Genomic DNA, 14,540 nt, shown 5'->3' with positions numbered 1-14,540 from the left:
AATCAGTTTTCACAGCTTTCTTGAAATTGTACCTTAAATCAAGAGTCTTCAACTTTCATAGTTTTTATTTAATTAGATACTTAGAACATAAGTTACTATATTTTCAGCTAGAATGCTTCCCCACTTGTCATGAGAGCCTTTCTGTGAAATGGATAAGACAAGAATTGGTGAAAATATGAAAATACATGAAGCAAAAATTATCATCTTTCAATTTATCTAACAATCAAAAATTCAAAATTCTGCTTAAATACTATTGCTTTTTTTGTGGCAGGGTCTAATGGTTGTTGGCTTTGATGTTTACCATGACACAGCAAGTCGTGGAGTCTCCATTGGTGCTCTTGTAGCATCCATGAACAAGGCTCTGAGTAGATACTTCTCTGCTGTGAGCTACCAACATTCTGGTGAAGAGCTATCTAATGAACTGAGTATTAATATGTGCAAGGCTCTTCAAAAATTTCAAACAATGAATGGCTCCTTGCCAGAAAGAATAATAGTTTATAGGGATGGTGTGGGGGAAGGTCAGATCCCCTTCGTCATGGAACATGAAGTTGAACTATTAAAGGTAAGCGTATAGTTTTGCATCATTCTATGTACAGATCTTGATTTAAAGATAAATGTTTTGACAAGGTTTTTCACTTTTTCTCTGCTGGCTTTTTATTTGATTAATTTACACAGTCAAAATAAATTTAATCCCATACCTTGGTTACAGCAAGATAGTAATTGACCCAATTGGCTTAATTTTGTTATATTATTACTATTACTATTATTATTAGTATTATTATTATTATTATGTACACCATCATTTAATAGAAATAATAAAATAATACCTGCCAAAAAAGCATTTCCAGTTTTCTTGCATAATCTGGAATTCAAACATTTTCTTTTCCCGTCTGTGTTCTGTAATACATCCGGAATGTAGCAGCAAGTTATTTAGTGTTTTAGTTGTTGCACAGATGTTTTATAACAGTACCATCATTTCAAACTTCTGCCATTGCACATGCCTCTTAAGTTGCTGTACAAGATTCTGAGAGGGAAGAAAACTTTAATTAGTTAAAAATAGGTGTAGGTAGGAGCCATTGTACAATGATGTCTGTTGCTAGATGTACGGTGTCTATTCATAAAATTCCAGAACTTTGTCCACAAAATTTTTCTACACTTACCTTTTACTTATTGTGCATGGTCTCCTTTGAAATACTCTCCTACACAGCTGATACACCACTCCCATTGCCATTTCCTTTTCCCGAGATCAGTCTTGGTATGGCTCTTGCTGGATCACATAAAGTGCTGTCTGCGAATTTTCTTTTATCTTGTCTATCGTTCAATCTTCATCCTTTCAATGGTGTTTTCAACTCTGGAAATAAAAAAAAGTCCACAGGAGTCAGGTCAGGATCTGAGTACAGATGATGAGGCAGCACAGTGATTTCGTTTTTTGTCCAATAGTCACACACCAACAGGGATGAACATGGAGGTGCGTTATCTTAATGCAAGGGCCATGGGTTGTCTGGCTGCATTTCAGGCCATTTCCTTCTCACATTTTCTTGCAGGCATCACAACACATCCCAATATTACCATTAATTGACAGTTTGCCCCTATGGCATGAATTCATCATGAACTAATCCTTCAAAGTCAAAGACAACTATCAGCATAACTTTGACATTTGACCTGACCTAATGAGCTTTTTTGGGTCTTGGAGATGAACCTTGTCATCTCAACATCATAACCATAGACACATATCTTGTTCTTATTTGTGCAACTTGGAAGCTCTTCACAGAGTGCAAGGCAAAAGTCTTTCTGGTATTGACTTATGACCCATGAGACAAACTTGGTGCCGACACAGTGCATTGCAAGATGCTGTGTCAGGATTTCACAACATGAACAAACTGAAATGTTGCATTCTTCTACAATCTCTTGGACAGTCAGTCTCCTATTGGCGCACACAATTTCGTTAATGTTCCTGACATGAGTGTCATCAGTCGACGTCAAAGTGCGTCTTGAATGAGGGTCATCTTCAACTTCCGTTCGGCCATTTTTAAACAAGGCTTAATCACTCATCACCGTAGGCTTCCTGCACAAGTTGGTGTGTCTGTATAAAGGTTTTCTTGAGTTTCATGCAAAATTTAATGCAGATGTGTTGCTCCTCTAATTCTGCCATCTCGAAGTTCGTAATCTGTGCGACACAACATTCTACTTGATACACCACTGAACAATAACTAAGAGGCATATATAACAATGAAACATACAGCAGTTACACATAAAACACAGGCATGTGCAGGGATGCAAGCTGCATTTCACTCCAACACACCATTAGTGCGAAATTACAAATGTTCCAGAATTTTTTGAAAAGAGCTCATTTGTTTGTGCAGAGGACTTCCTTGTGTAACATTCCTTTCCTCTTTTTTCAATTGCATTTCTTAAGAAATAGCTGTATGCAAGAGCAATTGAAATTTAGAAATCTGTTGTGTTGGAGGGGAAGAGAGAGAGAGAGAGAGGAGGGCAGAGATACTATTATTCTTGTTGCACAGAATGGAATCCTGAAGTGTCACATAAGTGGCCTGTCACTACGCTTTACTCTGGCCATTGGCATGAAAGTTGACAGCAAGGTGGGTGAGATGTGTAATATTTGTGCATTTTATGACACCTGAATATGGGTTCTTAATGTACAGAAAACCATCTCCAAGGTTGCCCAGCTAGGGTATTTCTAGGTGTCTCACTGTGTGGCATTTTATATGAGGATGTGATTTAGGAGAAATGCTTCTGCTGGAGTCAATGGCTAGGAGCAACATAATGCTAATAACAAACTGCTTTTGACTATTGCAGTTTAACCCAAAAGTAAATGGATTACAGTTTAACAAATCAGTCACAAGTTTAGTGCTGCATAACAGGAATCAGTGTTGCATAACAGTCAGTGAGGACCTGTACCATCCAGATACATTTCGTTATTAGAAAGTACTGAAGCTGCTTACTACATGGCACATGCATTATCTGTGGTGTGGGGCCACCTCTTGTGGACACTTGACTCATGGGAATGGTTTCCTAGACTGATGGGTCATGGTATATGTTGCTGGAAATGTATGCATATGTTGAAATCCACTTTAGCCCATGCAACCCATTTACCAGTAAAGCAACAATGAGGCAGGTAGTAGAGGCATTGTTGTATGAGGAATGTTCATTTGTGATGAAATGATTGCCCTAATTCATCTATCAGTGCCTCTCACAGGTTAAAGATATAGTAACCCTTCGTTCATCTACAGCATCTCACAAGTTAACCTGTAGTTACTGCATAACAGTTTACTGTCCCTTGCGACAGAATAATGTGATTGATTTGGGGAACACTACATGACCATGAGGTTACTTCCACATCATCTTACCTCAAGATTATTGAGCACATCTGGGGCACCTTCAGGTGATGTGTGTGCTTAGGACCCGGCTATATCAAAATCCATGAGCTGTGTGATGCTGTTAAGCTGACACAAAGATGGATCACCAATGTTTTTGTTGCCTTGTCCAACTCTCATACTGCTGCCACATGAGTGTCTCTTTGAGACACACTTCTTTATTTTACTTTACAGTACAAACACTATAATGTCATTCAACCAGAAATAAGAATAAAGTTTCACACACACACACAATAATGAAACGGATAGATTGCTCCTCACCATATAGAACGCACAATGTGTCACACAACTGAAAGACTGCTATACATTGAGCTTTCAGCATAAAGGTTTTCTTCTAAAGTAGAAAACACAAAACTTGTGACTGTTGTGTCTATCTGCTGAGACCAGACTGTGTACAGCCACTATGCTTGATGGGAGGAGCAATCTTTGGGTGATAGGAATAAGGAGGAGCCTGGAAGGGGAGGGGCAGCAGGGTAGGGGTGGAGAAAGGTTGTTGGAGCATGCAAGGACAGGGTGAGTTGCTAGGTGCAGTTGGAAAAATGGCATGAATTCAGGAATACCCAACCCACTATCCTTCACACACCTCCCACAGTGGTATTCCACCACCCACTGAACCTACGAAATATCCTTGTCCATCCCTACATAGCCCCTACTCCCAACCCCCTGCCTCATGACTCATATCCATTCAATAGAGCTAAATGTAAGACCTGTCCCATACATCCTCCTACCACTACTTACTCCACTCCAGTCACAGGCATTGCGTATCCCACAGAAAGAGGGGTACTGTGAAACCAGTCATATGATCTACAAACCAAACTGCAACCACTGTGCTGCTTTCTACTGGGGCATGACAACCCACAAGTTGTCTGTCCCCACATGAACAGCCACTGGTAAACTGTGGCCGAGGGACAGCTGGACCATGCAGTTGCTCAACATGCTGCTCCGAACAAGTGCTTCTCTTCAGTGACTGCTTCACACCCTCGGCCAGCTGGATCCTTCCTACCAACACAAACTTCTCTGGACTGCAGAGGTGGGAACTCTCCCTGCAATATATCCTATCCTCCTGTTAACCCCATGGCCTCAACCTCCACTAGCCCCTACACTTCACCTACCATCTTCGCTGCTCCCACTCCAGCACTACACAGCCTTCTATTCAACCAACACACCCAGTAGCCTTTTTCTCCTCCTCTACTTCTCACCCACTGCCTCCAACTGCCTCCCCTCCCCCCATTCCACCCCAAATAATAAAAAATAAGAAAACTGTGGACAGCACCTAGCAGCCCTACACTGTACCCACCATGTCCCTACATGCTCTCACAAGTAGCACTACACCTTTCCCCACCCCTACCCCGCTACCCCTCCATCTCCTTGCCACAGCCTCCTCCTTAACTCCACCACCCACAGATTGCGTCTCCCATTAGGCACAGTTGCTGTTTACAGACTGGCCACTACAGCTAGAGACAGTGGTCATATGTAGTTGTATTAATCTTGTGTGAATTTGTGTGTTTCCTACTTAGTAGAGCACCTTTTGGCCGAAACCTCAGTGTATAACAGTATTTTCATTGTGTTTGTCTACGACCCAATGTCTCATGACCATGACTTTTTATGTATGCAACTTACTACTGAGTAGCCTGCCCGGTTAGCCGTGTGGTCTAATACATGGCTCTCTGGATTTGGAAGGAACGCCTGGTCCTTGGCATGAATCCGCTTGGCGGATTTGTGTCGAGGCCCGGAGAACTGGCCAGTCTGTGGATGGTTTTTAGATGGTTTTCCATCTGCCTCAGCGAATGTGGGCTGGTTCCCCTTATTCTGCCTCAACTACACTATGTCGGCGATTGCTGCACAAACAAGTTGTCCACGTACCCGTACACCACCATTACTCTACCACACAAACATAGTTGTTACACTCGTCTGGTGTGAGACATTCCCCGGTGGGGAGGGGGGGGGGTCTATCAGGGGCCTAACCACACAATAACCCTGAAAGAGTGGTTCAGTGTGGGGCGGCAGAGGGATAAGTGGACTACGGTAGTTGTCGTGGGGTTGTGGAACACTGCGGCTGCAGCAGGGACAGAGCCCTTCCATCGTTTCTAGGCACCCGGTTAACATACAATACAATACTACTGAGTAGGGATACCGTATTGGACACATGTTCTAACTTGTGCCGAATCCTAATAATCATGCCAGAACCACCATTATCATGTGTTTGATCGCTCCTCCATTTTTCCTGCAACCACTCCACTTTCTCACTGCTTACAACACCATAATTTCCCCTGGTGGAACTATTATTTTTTTCAGAATACTCCACAAGTGCACTGATTAATGAACTTGCCTCCAAAGTTTCTTCATGCTTCAATGTTAACAGCCGGCGCTGCAGCACTCGGAACACCATCAGTTTCATTATAAGCAACCTGTGTGTGTGTGTTTGTGGTTGTGTGTGCATGTGTGTGCGTGTGTGCATGTAAAATGTTCCTAAATTGAACCTATCCTTTTCATAGTATTGTCATTACACCCTCCTGAATTTTTCACACACACACACACACACACACACACACACACACACACACACACACACACACACACAAAGGGTGGTTGTAATGAAACTTGCAAACTAGCTTCATGAAGTTACATAAGCTGAGTGCAATGAACATTTCTGCACAACATGTGGTGGACTTGAACCCCATATTCAACAGTTCTGTGCATTCATGGCAATGGGTAGAGTAAAATGTTTTTTTTTTTTTTTTTCCCCCAGCCAGAGAGTATTCCCCAGCCACATGTCATCCATTTCCACACCTGCCATAATACATAGGGAAAAGTCACATTTTGAATCTCGTACAAATGCCATTGTAAATGTGCCCAATATCTTTTCAAGTGTTGACAGCGGGAATGGCAATTCCTGCAAGACAGCTCAAGCACTGGTTGCAGAATTTGAAATATGTGCTACATGGTCAGCTATGGCCACAGCAACTTTGTCAACAACTGCTATAGGAATGGGCCATATCCTTCTCCCTGCTGCACCACCTAATTCACCTGCTTCTTCAGATTTCTTGAGCACATTCGTTAGGCCATTTAGTTAAATGGCGCCTCTTTGCAGCTGTAACTATCTGAAACATTCTCACAGTATAGTGTTGCTGTTGCTGACGCTGTGATAAAACAACTTTACCAGCTTTGCACAGTCTTTCTTCTCAATAGCCCTTAATTTCATCCTACTCCCTTTACACAAACAGTCATTTGCAAAAGAAATCAACACGTGATGCCAGTTTAAATTGTGTAAGACAGTATCAAGAAGGTGGCCTGATACTCATCTTTTCAAAAGCTCAGAGAAGTTCCTATCAAGGTACTCAAATGAAGTTAACTCAGTGAAAAATTAAAAATGTTTTTTTATCAACATCAGGTAAAAAAATCCTGACATATTTTTAACTGTAAGTTAAGACAAGTTTCTTGATGTTAATTTTTTGGTATCAATCAAGATGTATACTGTGTAATTAAAATAACTTGACATTTGACAGCTCTGTGATGTGACAACAGAAGAGCGTTGTTGAGAGAATATATTGAGTAGGTGATGCATACTTTTTAAATTAGGTTGTTAACCAGTCATCAGCAAAGCATTAAGTAATAAACAAATGGAAACATTTAACAGGGCACTTACTTCAGTGAATACTTTATGAACACATAATTTTGGTGTAAGCAGTATGAAGAATCATCTCTTGGGTAATTATATATTCACTTGGGTGGTGCATATTTTGGAGAAGAAGGTTAGGAAACCATTTCGTGAAAATAGTGGCACTTGTTTCCTCATTGTAGTCACCTTCGGGAAGATAATACCTGTAACAGTTTGGAATGAAGCCACAAACTGAGCCATCATGAATGTTTATTATTTTATCACCATTTCCTATAAGTGGATTTGTTGTTCCTTTGTCTGTGAGAACTGTTCTTCCCTCTATCAATATGTGACATGCAGTAACCCATGTGTCATCAAATAATATGCTGGTTTGAATTAAATTCCCCTGATAGCATACAGATATCACAATCTCCAGGCCACTATGTAACTTCTGTTGATAGATATCCGAGCTGAAAACTCACCTTGCTGGAGACCAAAGATGTAAATATAGTTTTGAAGATGCAATTTACCCCCATAAAATAAGTTTTGCTCCAGATAACCAGCATTTCCATGTGAGAATGATCTGGTGGTACTTCAATGGTACATTGTTTCTTCCTCGTTGGCTACGTCCTTTTTGGTTCTCAGTACTGTAGATCTGTTAATGTTAAAAGTGGCAGCATCTAATCTGTCCATCGCTCCAGAAACATCTAAAACCAGTTTTGCACCATTGTGCTGCAGTTGGAAGTACCCATTCCCAGAGCACACACATTTGCAGCATTATCTCTAGATTTGAATTCCCTTTCCAACTCTCGATATCATTTGTAGTTGGTACCCAAGTTCTTGAATGACCTTACTTAGAGGAAACATCATGACTAGATATTAACACATTACTACAAAAACAATGTTAAAACTAATTTACAACAACAACTGAGTGATACAGAACATTCAAATATTTGAAAACATTACACTTCAATGTGACCTGTGGAACACCAAAGCAACTGATGCTTGATACCACTATCAGTACGGCAAAAGAGTGCAGAAGGGGAAGCTGGATCATCATTACCTGAGCAACAGTGTCGTGAACCTTCTTCCAGCATGAAGTGTCAAAAATTGCCAATTATTTTACTCACACTATACTTGCTGATGAATTTAATTGATGAAAGGAGAAAATATAAAAATGCAGTAAATGAAGCAGGCAAAAGGGAATACAAACGTCTCAAAAATGCAGTAAATGAAGCAGGCAAAAGGGAATACAAACGTCTCAAAAATGAGATCGACAGAAAGTGCAAAATGGCTAAGCAGGGATGGCTAGAGGACAAATGTAAGGATGTAGAGGCTTGTCTCACTAGGGGTAAGATAGATACTGCCTACAGGAAAATTAGAGAGACCTTTGGAGAAAGGAGAACCACTTGTATGAATATAAAGAGCTGAGATGGCAACCCAGTTCTAAGCAAAGAAGGGAAGGCAGAAAGGTGGAAGGAGTATATAGAGGGTTTATACAAGGGCGATGTACTTGAGGACAATATTACGGAAATGGAAGAGTATGTAGATGAAGATGAAATGGGAGATAAGATACTGCGTGAAGAGTTTGACGGAGCACTGAAAGACCTGAGTCGAAACAAGGCCCCGGGAGTAGACAACATTCCATTAGAACTACTGATGGCCTTGGGAGAGCCAGTCATGACAAAACTCTACCATCTGGTGAGCAAGATGTATGAGACAGGCGAAATACCCACAGACTTCAAGAAGAATATAATAATTCCAATACCAAAGAAAGCAGGTGTTGACAGATGTGAAAATTCCCGAACTATCAGTTTAATAAGTCACAGCTGCAAAATACTAACGCGAATTCTTTACAGACGAATGGAAAAACTGGTAGAAGCGGACCTCGGGGAAGATCAGTTTGGATTCCGTAGAAATGTTGGAACACGTGAGGCAATACTAACCGTACGACTTATCTTAGAAGAAAGGTTAAGAAAAGGCAAACCTACGTTTCTAGCATTTGTAGACTTAGAGAAAGCTTTTGACAACGTTAACTGGAATACTCTCTTTCAAATTCTGAAGGTGGCAGGGGTAAAATACAGGGAGCGAAAGGCTATTTACAATTTGTACAGAAACCAGATGGCAGTTATAAGAGTCGAGGGGCAGGAAAGGGAAGCAGTGGTTGTGAAAGGAGTGAGACAGGGTTGTAGCCTCTCCCCGATGTTATTCAATCTGTATATTGAGCAAGCAGTAAAGGAAACAAAAGAAAAATTCGGAGTAGGTATTAAAATTCATGGAGAAGAAGTAAAAACTTTGAGGTTCGCCGATGACATTGTAATTCTGTCAGAGACAGCAAAGGACTTGGCAGAGCAGTTGAACGGAATGGACAGTGTCTTGAAAGGAGGATATAAGATGAACATCAACAAAAGCAAAACGAGGATAATGGAATGCAGTCAAATTAAGTCGGGTGATGCTGAGGGAATTAGATTAGGAAATGAGACACTTAAAGTAGTAAAGGAGTTTTGCTATTTAGGGAGCAAAATAACTGATGATGGTCGAAGTAGAGAGGATATAAAATGTAGACTGGCAATGGCAAGGAAAGCGTTTCTGAAGAAGAGAAATTTGTTAACATCTAGCATAGATTTAAATGTCAGGAAGTTGTTTCTGAAAGTATTTGTATGGACTGTAGCCATGTATGGAAGTGAAACATGGACGATAACCAGTTTGGATAAGAAGAGAATAGAAGCTTTCGAAATGTGGTGCTACAGAAGAATGCTGAAGATAAGGTGGGTAGATCACGTAACTAATGAGGAGGTATTGAATAGGATTGGGGAGAAGAGAAGTTTGTGGCACAACTTGACTAGAAGAAGGGATCGGTTGGTAGGACATGTTTTGAGGCATCAAGGGATCACAAATTTAGCATTGGAGGGCAGCGTGGAGGGTAAAAATCGTAGAGGGAGACCAAGAGATCAATACACTAAGCAGATTCAGAAGGATGTAGGTTGCAGTAGGTACTGGGAGATGAAGAAGCTTGCACAGGATAGAGTAGCATGGAGAGCTGCATCAAACCAGTCTCAGGACTGAAGACCACAACAACAACAACAACATACTTGCTGAGACTTTTGGAATGTGAGGGTGTTTCATTTTGATGTAGAGACTGAAATAATTTTACTTCTTTTTGCTGCCATTGTTTACATTATGTTTAATTGTTCAATGACTACTTTTAATAGATTTTATTTTGAGCACTATCACAAGCATTCAAAAATTTGGTTTTTGGTATTTATGTATTTATTAACTGATTGTGGTACTTAGCTTAACATTGCTACCTGTATTTGTTACTGATCCTTCCTCAGTATAACACAACTTTTATTTGTTCTTTACTTGTTGTCTTATTTACATTGTGTCTTTTATTGTATTTATGTAATTTCAATCTAAGCTGTGTACAACTTAATACATTCTGTATCCCCGCAATTCACTCACAAAAAGAAATAAGTAAGTCCCAGGTGTGTCACCCTGCAGCCATTCACCTAGTGGGCCTTGTTTGCCAGTAATCAATGAAAACATAATTTTTAAATTTTTCATGGTAGTCTAGAGCATTAAAATTGAGTGTGTCACAGAAAGTGGTTTTTTAGTATAATGGTTAGCATCATAGCCTGACACACAGAAGGTTGTGAGTTTGAGTTCTGCCAGGTACTTCAGTTTTTTTTTTTTTTATTAATTTTTAAATCATTATTGAAATTATTTTATTTATTCAATTAACTGGTTTCGATGTAATTTTTATAAATTTACAATTCTTTGTCACATTTTAGTCATAGTACTAACTTTTTCATTTGATTTTATTTCTTTCTCCCTATCATTCTATTGCTCACTAGGGGTAAGATAGATACTGCGTACAGGAAAATTAAAGAGACCTTTGGAGAGAAGAGAACCACTTGTATGAATATCAAGAGCTCAGATGGAAACCCAGTTCTAAGCAAAGAAGGGAAGGCAGAAAGGTGGAAGGAGTATATAGAGGGTTTATACAAAGGCAATGTACTTGAGGACAATATTATGGAAATGAAAGAGGATGTAGATGAAGACGAAATGGGAGATAAGATACTGCGTGAAGAGTTTGACAGAGCACTGAAAGACCTGAGTCGAAACAAGGCCCCGGGAGTAGACAACATTCCATTAGAACTACTGATGGCCTTGGGAGAGCCAGTCATGACAAAACTCTACCATCTGGTGAGCAAGATGTATGAGACAGGCGAAATACCCTCAGACTTCAAGAAGAATATAATAATTCCAATCCCAAAGAAAGCAGGTGTTGACAGATGTGAAAATTACCGAACTATCAGTTTAATAAGTTACAGCTGCAAAATACTAACGTGAATTCTTTACAGACAAATGGAAAAACTGATAGAAGCCGACCTCGGGGAAGATCAGTTTGGATTCCGTAGAAATGTTGGAACACGTGAGGCAATACTGACCCTACGACTTATCTTAGAAGAAAGATTAAGGAAAGGCAAACCTATGTTTCTAGCATTTGTAGACTTAGAGAAAGCTTTTGACAATGTTGATTGGAATACTCTCTTTCAGATTCTAAAGGTGGCAGGGGTAAAATACAGGGAGCGAAAGGCTATTTCCAATTTGTACAGAAACCAGATGGCAATTATAAGAGTCGAGGGGCATGAAAGGGAAGCAGTGGTTGGGAAGGGAGTGAGACAGGGTTGTAGCCTATCCCTGATGTTATTCAATCTGTATATTGAGCAAGCAATAAAGGAAACAAAAGAAAAGTTCGGAGTAGGTATTAAAACCCATGGAGAAGAAATAAAAACTTTGAGGTTCGCAGATGACATTGTAATTCTGTCAGAGACAGCAAAGGACTTGGCAGAGCAGTTGAACGGAATGGACAGTGTCTTGAAAGGAGGGTATAAGATGAACGATCAACAAAAGCAAAATGAGGGTAATGGAATGTAGTCGAATTAAGTCGGGTGATGCTGAGGGAATTAGATTAGGAAATGAGACACTTAAAGTAGTAAAGAAGTTTTGCTATTTGGGGAGCAAAATAACTGATGATGGTTGAAGTAGAGAGGATATAAAATGTAGACTGGCAATGGCAAGGAAAGCGTTTCTGAAGAAGGGAAATTTGTTAACATCGAGTATTGATTTAAGTGTTAGTGTATGGCGTGTAGCCATGTATGGAAGTGAAATGTGGACGATAAATTATTTGGACAAGAAGAGAATAGAAGCTTTCGAAATGTGGTGCTACAGAAGAATACTGAAGATTTGATGGGTAGATCACATAACTAATGAAGAGGTATTGAATAGAATTGGGGAGAAGAGGAGTTTGTGGCACAACTTGACTAGAAGAAGGGACCGGTTGGTAGGACATGTTCTGAGGCATCAGGGGATCGCCAATTTAGTATTGGAGGACAGTGTGGAGGGTAAAAATCGTAGAGGGAGACAAAGAGATGAATACACTAAGCAGATTCAGAAGGATGTAGGCTGCAGTTGGTACTGGGAGATGAAGAAGCTTGCACAGGATAGAGTAGCATGGAGAACTGCATCAAACCAGTCTCGAGACTGAAGACCACAACAACAACAACATTTGTGCATGAGATTTTAATTATTTTAATTTGTCTATTACAATAATTAAAGATATGAACATGTTAACTGGTTGGTTAAAAGTCACAAATTCTTGGTCAGTATGGGCAATTAATGCAGATGAAGATAAAAATGAATGAAGGGATACAAATAAAATTATATTCAAACAGAATGAGGTATAGAAATAATGAACACAATAACATGGGTAAAAATACAAGCTGATCAGCTGGAAGGAATTAAATTGAAATTAATAAAAAAAGATACGTGAAATTACATTCTCAAATATTCCAAATGGAAAAAAGGATATGAAAGAAAGAGTAAATTTAAAAGTTAATATGATGATTAAAATGAAGTGACAGAGAGATAGAATTTTAAATAAATTACATTTAAACCAATTAATTGAATATAAATAATTACCAAAAAATTATTAAAATTGAAAAAAAGAAGAAAAAAAAAAAGAAGAAGAATCACCTGATAAGATTCAAACACACAATATCCTCCAAGTCAGCCTATTGTGCTGACAAATATGCAACAATACAACTACATTTACTACTCTCACTTTAAGGCTCTATAACATCACACAAGATTACAAAATTCTTTTTCTGTCAATTATTCATAAATGAAAGCCTGCCAGGGTGAATGGCTGCAAGATAAGGTAGCTGGGACCCTAATGTACATCACTGTATAGATGGTTTCAAAAAGTCAGTTCCTCTCCTGGGACCTCTCCTTTTTAGTAACAGGTTCCCAGGGGCGCTTTTATCATCTGATATATGAAGGAAACAATAAAACAAATTTCATATGCATTTGTTTTACCATGTCTTTTCGTCACTAGCAAGGACTTACAACACCAAAAAACCTTCAAAATCACAAATTATGAAATCTTCAATAATTTAATTACATGTTCAGAAATCTAATCATTTGGCTCATTTTTGAGACATGTTGTTGTTGTTGTTGTTGTTGCGGTCTTCAGTCCTGAGACTGGTTTGATGCAGCTCTCCATGCTACTCTATCCTGTGCAAGCTTCTTCATCTCCCAGTACCTACTGCAACCTACATCCTTCTGAATCTGCTTAGTGTATTCATCTCTTGGTCTCCCTCTACGATTTTTAACCCTCCACGCTGCCCTCCAATACTAAATTGGCGATCCCTCGATGTCTCAGAACATGTCCTACCAACCGATCCCTTCTTCTAGTCAAGTTGTGGCACAAGCTCCTCTTCTCCCCAATTCTATTCAGGACCTCCTCATTAGTTATGTGATCTACCCATCTAATCTTCAGCATTCTTCTGTAGCACCACATTTCGAAAGCTTCTATTGTCTTCTTGTCTAAACTATTTATCGTCCATGTTTCACTTCCATAAATGGCTACACTCCATACAAATACTTTCAGAAACAACTTCCTGACACTTAAATCTATACTCGATGTTAACAAATTTTTCTTCTTCAGAAACGCTTTCCTTGCCATCGCCAGTCTACATTTTATATCCTCTCTACTTCGACCATCGTCCGTTATTTTGCTCCCCAAATAGCAAAACTCCTTTTCTACTTTAAGTGTCTTATTTCCTAATCTAATTCCCTCAGCATCACCCGACTTAATTCGACTACATTCCATTACCCTCGTTTTGCTTTTGTTGATGTTCATCATATACCCTCCTTTCAAGACACTGTCCATTCCGTTCAACTGCTCTTCCAAGTCCTATGCTGTCTCCGACAGAGTTACAATGTCATCGGTGAACCTCAAAGTTTTTATTTCTTCTCCATGGATTTTAATACCTACTCCGAACTTTTCGTTTGTTTATTTTATTGCTTGCTCACTATACAGATTGAACAACATCGGGGATAGGCTACAACCCTGTCTCACTCACTTCCCAACCACTGCTTCCCTTTCATGCCCCTTGACTCTTATAACTGCCATCTGCTTTCTGTACAAATTGTAAATAGCCTTTCGCTCCCTGTATTTTACCCCTGCCACCTTTAGAATT

General features: G+C 39.6%; 1 protein-coding gene across 1 annotated transcript in view; it reads left to right on the top strand.

The window, feature by feature from the left end:
* LOC126234036 (piwi-like protein Siwi) overlaps window positions 1-14,540 on the top strand; it is a 257,707-nt gene that overhangs the window by 186,434 nt on the left and 56,733 nt on the right. Inside the window, exon 10 of the mRNA XM_049942902.1 lies at window positions 272-562. Within this exon, the coding sequence (XP_049798859.1) occupies window positions 272-562 (291 nt within the window). The remainder of the gene's footprint in view (window positions 1-271; window positions 563-14,540) is intronic.

Source organism: Schistocerca nitens, chromosome 1, assembly GCF_023898315.1.
Source record: "Schistocerca nitens isolate TAMUIC-IGC-003100 chromosome 1, iqSchNite1.1, whole genome shotgun sequence".
Taxonomy (NCBI): domain Eukaryota; kingdom Metazoa; phylum Arthropoda; class Insecta; order Orthoptera; family Acrididae; genus Schistocerca; species Schistocerca nitens.
Note: the sequence above shows the minus strand (reverse complement) of the source record. Positions and strands in the feature narration are given on the sequence as shown.